The sequence below is a fragment of the Centruroides sculpturatus genome, unplaced genomic scaffold (genome assembly GCF_000671375.1).
Source record: "Centruroides sculpturatus isolate CEXI.00-Female unplaced genomic scaffold, Cexi_2.0 scaffold48, whole genome shotgun sequence".
In the NCBI taxonomy this organism is placed as follows: domain Eukaryota; kingdom Metazoa; phylum Arthropoda; class Arachnida; order Scorpiones; family Buthidae; genus Centruroides; species Centruroides sculpturatus.
Window position 1 is genome coordinate 1,118,179 of NW_019384294.1, and position 6,856 is coordinate 1,125,034.

General features: G+C 31.1%; 1 protein-coding gene across 1 annotated transcript in view; it reads left to right on the plus strand.

Moving 5' to 3' along the window:
- LOC111619118 (salivary glue protein Sgs-3-like) overlaps positions 1 to 5,536 on the plus strand; it is an 8,726-nt gene extending 3,190 nt beyond the window's left edge. The window contains exon 2 of the mRNA XM_023360820.1: positions 4,344 to 5,536. Within this exon, the coding sequence (XP_023216588.1) occupies positions 4,344 to 5,170 (827 nt within the window). The 3' untranslated portion in view covers positions 5,171 to 5,536. The remainder of the gene's footprint in view (positions 1 to 4,343) is intronic.
- Positions 5,537 to 6,856: the final 1,320 nt, after the last annotated feature.

Here is a 6,856-nt window from a genome sequence, read left to right on the forward strand (position 1 = left end):
GCAGCGGCGGCCTTATCCATTGCGAGGCTCTGGGCGGCAGATCTTTGCGAGGCCCTTGTCCTTTGTGCAAAGTATGTGAATTGAAATAGTAGGCACTTATTAATATTAATATATACTGTATTATAAATTAAATTTATTTTATTGTTATAACTAATAGCCAAGGATAAAATAAAAAGTTTTAAATATCAACTTTTTTCTACTTGGTTGTTGCGCGAGGCCCCTCCAAGAGCGAGGCCCCGGGCGACTGCCCTGCTCGCCACCCCCTAAAGCCGCCACTGGTCATAGACTTCGGAAAGCTAAATGCTTGTAATGAAAGTCACTTAGCGTGCACGGGCGAAACCTGGGGCCGTTCGAGCTACCGAGCTGTCTCGAATCTGTGAAATCATAACTGCGACTTATACCGACGTCCTATCTGTCTCCGTTATCACCAGGCTATGAGTCACGTAATTGTAAAATGGGAAATATACGACGGAAAAGTGACGAATCGAAGTATCGTGAGTGCGTATTATGATGTATGCATAGGCATACGTGGACTATATAGATATATATAGAGGAAAGAGAAAGGGAAGTGCAAAGACGAGCGCTTAAAAAGGATAGGCAGGCCCAGACCCTCAGATATGCGACGATTTTCGAACGAATAGGTGTGCACGTGTGCTGATCTTTGTAATTATAAATTGTGAATACATGTGACTAATATTATTTTCTTTTTTATTTTGTGCATGTTATAAGTTATAAATAAATATAAACAAACAGTACTAACCCCATAACATTAAATCTAAACACCAAAATGATTAATTTACTGTTTTTGTTATTTCTTACTCCTGTTTTTAGGTATTCGGTATTCGGCCGAATAGCGAAAAATAGGCCGAATAGGCCGAATACCGAATAGTAACCGAATATTCGTTACATCACTAGTATTTACATTGTATTAGGTATGCTGTGTAAATAATTGTTATACTGTATTACTACATAAATAGTTGTTATACTGTATTGTTTTGGGAATAATGCCAAGAAAAAAGTCTATACACGTTCAGTACAGACTTAATCGTATGCTTAACTATACAGAACACGTCAAATCGTGTCAAATTTGACACTCCGAGTTTTTTATTTTGCATATTTCGACGTTTTGAGATCCCTGAATCCAAAAAGTAAAGATGTGTGCAATACAGTACATGTGTTGGCGTCTATTACGTTTAATATCTCAGAAATAGGGCAAAGATTAAGAAACGAAATTTGGCATAGTAACTTGTATACAAGGGGCATTAATGCTATTAAATTTTGAAGTATAGAATTCAAGGAAAGAGGGGGGTAGAAGGGTCATATGTCATATCTTCAGCAGAAATAAAATGCAAATTTTATTCGTTATTGGCATTTACAATATTTTTAAAAATTCATCTCTATATTTAAAATTAAGTATTTTTTGCCTTTTTATAATAATTAATAATATAAAAGTTATTTTTTAATAACATCTCGTAATAGATGATGTCACACACAATTTTAACTTTACACTGGCTTCAGCCAGTGTTAAAGTATTTTTAAATTTAAATATTTTTAAGAATACAAAAACTGGGGACTAAGTATAAATATGAAGAAAACTAATTATATGGTAATTGGAACTGAAGACATACATGATTTAGTTTTGGAGGAAAATGGAAAAATTGAATTGATTAAAGGATGTGATGAATTTAAATATTTAGGAACAAAGGTTATAGGATGATCGGATGTAAATTGAAATTAGGGACTGAATTGTGAAAGGAAGATCTATGATAAAAATATTAAATGGAATCTTATGGGATAAACAAATCTTTAAAACAACAAAAATAAACATATATAAATCACTAGTTCTAAGTGTAATAACGTATGGAGCAGAAATGTGGGTATTAAATTCAAAATCTAAATCTAAACTAGAATTCACAGAAATGGACTTTTTGAGAAGATCTGCTCGATATTCAAAACTAGACTGCTGACCATTAAAATTGCTACACAATGAAGGTGGCACTCAACAAACACAATATTTCATGGAAGGTACAACATGCTGAGTGCTTTGTACCTCAAGATTATTTGTCAATTTAATCACGTTTCCCTCTCATTATAGTATATGTGTGTAATATACATGATTCTGCTATTTGCTTTCCTTCCTGGTGTAGTAATTTTAATGGCTAGCAGTATAGATAGAGTGAGATTTTAGGAAAAAAAAGGACTATCAAAACTCTATAGTTGACTATATCCATAACAAACAATTAACTTGATATGGCCATGTTCGGAGAATGGAAGAAGGTAGACTACCACAACAGATATCGAAATGGACCCCGGTAGGCAGAAAGAGAGAGTAAGGCGGCGAGCTACATGGATAGAAAAAATAAAGAAAGCTATGAAACACAAAGGATTGACAGAAAAGGATTGTCAAGATAGAACAGAATGGAGAAGAAAAGTTTGGGCACAGGAAGATACTTAAACATTGTTAACCTGTATAATAATACAAATATTTTTTTTTTAAATGGAGATTTTATCATAATTCAACAAAACGACTCATTTTAAGCTTTTGTTACTACAGCACTTACGTTTTATATCCTGGTATAACTGAAAATTATCGAACTTCCTAATGGTCCCCTTAACTCCTCTTTGACTGCCTGGAAAGTCAGTAAAGGCTGTTATACACGTTACAGAAATCCTTTGAGGATTAACCGTGATTTTTTTTCTATCTATCCACCTTTAAATAAAAATAATTCTTTATACGTTGGGAAATATTTTAATAAGTTTTGTAAACTACTATGTTCGATCCAGCCAGTTATATCCGATTTTTTTTTCGTCTGTTAAGTACATCCTTTGAGGATTTCCGTAACTTGTAACTGTAAAGAAACTGGTAAGGCCTTACCAGTTTTTTTAAAATAAATTATTGGCTAATAAATCGTTCAGCGAATTGAAATTTATGTAAATACAGCAGAACGTCGATAACTGGTGCCAGGAGTCTAGAAATATTTGACTACATAAATGGAATAATCATTACGCAGTATGGAATCTTAGGAGTATGCACCCATGATAAAGGATTCTCAAGTTGTAATTGTACTTATGATGCTGTTATGATAATACAAAAAATAGTTTCCATATAAATTATTTTGATTTCTTAACTTTGTTCTGTAAGCACTAACAGGACTTTTATCCACTCCCATTGTGGATTTGACCATGCCTTACATATCCTGGATTGAATGTCCATGAAAAATTCTTGGGAAAGTTACTTAGATTCAGTCCTAGATATCTGAGAGTAGTAAGCTGTTTCAGCCTTATATAAAATTACGCACTTTACAGTAATCGAATGAATTCTCCCAAATTTTTTAATTACTAGATCAGAAACTTTGGGAGAATCGGGTAACAAGTTCCTGATTGATGTCTTATGAAACTTGATTTTTTGGCGTAGACAAATGCTGGTTTAGATAGGAATAAGTTAATAAACAACTATTGAAATTATGGGTTTTATTGATTTCAATTATACTAAATATTTTATATCAAAAGAAAATTGTTGAGATGAACTTGTATAACTTTAACTTGAAATTCTAATTTATAGATTTATCTGGTGGAAAGTCAAACATGTTTTAAAATATTTCAATCTTAATGGAGAATTATTTTCTGAACAATTCAATCATATAATACGATTATATAATTTATAATGAACATGTTGCGATTTGAGATAAACTACTTGATTGCTGCTTTCTCCATCAGCAATCTTTTTTTGAGCTTCTTCAAAATTTCCTTTTGTAAAAAATAGTTTTCTGTTGCTTTTTCTCTTAAAACCGCCCATTTTTATATCTGACGTAACATTTTTTCAATGTTTTCTAAGAGTATGCATTATCAGGACCTCTGATAATACGTACTTTACTCTTGAATACACGTCATAATTCAGAAAAAAAATCATACACACCAATCACATGCTCCAGCAAATCCTTCCAAAATCTAACTAAATTAACTTTCTATCAGCAAACAAAAATTATCACTTACAATTTAAAGACAAGACAACTTATTATTTTAAAACAAAATATTTGAATGAAGGTTAAAAATTTCACATAGCTATTAATATCACAAGGTTTAAATTTAAAGATTCATAATTTACATAGACTCAACCTACTTTCACAAATTTTGCTTTTTATAGCACCAATCAAACAATTAATCACAACACAAAAAATTGAAATGATATAGATATTTTTTAATAACAGAGAATACTGATAATTTCTAATCAGAAATTTTAATTTCAGAGTATTTAATTTAAAAATTTATATTTTACAATAATCTCTTTATTCAAAATAATTATTAAGCTAATTCATTTTAATATATTGTATGTTTTCCGGTAGGTTATGCTGTCATGATGTGTTTGGTATCTGTGGAAGTGAAAGGATTTAATATAAAACTATTACACTCAACTAATTTTTCATCCCAATGGAAAGTGGAAGATACAAATGGAAGTGATCCGATAACCAAACAGACAAGTCCAAAAATTACTTTTTCTACAATTACTTCAATGATTTCTTCAACACCAACCACTCACCATACTACCCCAACGACTTCTCCAACTACATCAACCACTCACCATACTACCCCAACGACTTCTCCAACTAAACCAACCACTCACCATACTACCCCAACGACTTCTCCAACTACATCAACCACTCACCATACTACCCCAACGACTTCTCCAACTAAACCAACCACTCACCATACTACCCCAACGACTTCTCCAACTAAATCAACCACTCACCATACTACCCCAACGACTTCTCCAACTAAACCAACCACTCACCATACTACCCCAACGACTTCTCCAACTAAATCAACCACTCACCATACTACCCCAACGACTTCTCCAACTAAACCAACCACTCACCATACTACCCCAACGACTTCTCCAACTAAACCAACCACTCACCATACTACCCCAACGACTTCTCCAAGTACTCCAACCACTCACCAGAGTACTCAAAAAACTTCAACTACTAATAATTCTACAAGTTTTCCTATCACAACTCCTTCACCTCCTTCATCATTATCTCCAGGTGCAATAGCTGGTATCGTTTGTGGTGTGGTGATTGCTGTTTTAGCAATAGTTGCAGGAGTTATATGGTATATCCGTAAAAGAAGATTAGCCAGAAGTGATGCTGAAAGAAGTCCTCTGGTGAATTAAAACTGTGTAACGATAATAGGATGTTTTCTTAGAAAATTTTTTAGAAATTTTCTATATTTCGATGTTTCGATAACAACAACAAATTTTCTATTGTTATATTAAATTGTTAAACATTATACTGGAATTCAAGATTAAAGCCTTTTAAATATTTTAAATTATACTTCATAAAACTATACAATATTTCCAAAAAAGAATATATAAAATTAGAATTATTTTCAATAATGTTGAAATTTCAAAGTTGAATTTAAGATCTATTTAAAACTTCTATATGTTTATTGTGATATTATGAATGAATGCAAAAGTGAATTCAAGAATATAAATCTATCAAATTTTATATTTTTGCATTATTGCTTAAAATTTTTATGCAGTATTCATTATGTAAATTGAATCTGAATTTTTCCTTTTGTCTAGTGTAAATATATTATGTCTTATTCATGAAATTTATACTTAACAAATTTACAGTTTTAATTTATTACATCATAATTATGGATAATTTTGTAGTAGCCTAGTGGTAAATTTGAAACTAATCAACTACTAACATTTATTTTTGTTTGTTAGGGGCCGTCCATAAATTACGTAAAGGCAATTTCGGCCATTCTAGACCTTCACCCACCCCTGTATAAGAAACCGTAATATTTTCTTTGATCCTCCCTCCCCTTTCCTATCTTACGTAATATTTAGGCATGATTTTTTAGAAAGATTTTAACAAAAAAATTTTTTTTATGAAACCCTAAAAACCTTAGGTCCAAAATATCAGGTCAGTCCATAAGTTCGTGCTTATTTTATTACTTTGAGAAAAATCTTGTTTTGCTGTTAAAAATGCCAGTCTAATGTGATACTTTTTACACTGAAGTGTTAAATTGGATCTCATTCATATAATACTGTTCAGAATTGGGAACATTTCAGTTGTTTATTTTCGTTAAAATGGAAGTAACAGATGAATATAAGAGACATGTTTTATACTTTTTATTTTTAAGTGATGAGAATGCTACANAAATACACAATAAGAATTTTTGAACAACTTTTCTATATATTTTAGCTTCGATAAGTTCATAACAGGTAAGAAATTAATTCATTTATACTTTATAATTTCACATGTTGACTTATATAAATACACCGTAGATAAACGTACTACAGTAGAATAATGAAATACAGTAATTATTAACACAATCTTCTTTACATTGAATAGAAATAAATAAATAAAAATTTAAGTTAATCGAATATGTTGTTTCATATCTTTAATTTCAAACTTTAATTGTTTTTGTAAGTTTTTTTATGTTCGGATTATGTTTTGAACTCGTTTCTTCTTAAAGCGAGTTCAACACAAGTAATCCGAACATAAAAAATCAATTGCATCATTATGGAGAATATTAGTGTGAAACTAAATACTGTGCCAATGTTCGTTAGATAAACAGCTAAAATCTCAAAATTATATATATATATACTAGCTGCAACAACCCGATTCGCTGGGTTTTTATTTGTATGCAACATACCTTTTTTATATATAAAAGACTGTTTTTCTAAGTAATCTAGAATCTAGCTGCAAGGACCCGCTTCGCTAAGCTTTTATTTGTCGGCAAAAAGTAACGATAGTTAAGATTAAGATAAATTCTTATTATTATTATCATCATTAATCAACGTCATAATAATTATTTTTATATTAATTTTAATTTTCACTCGTTCTTG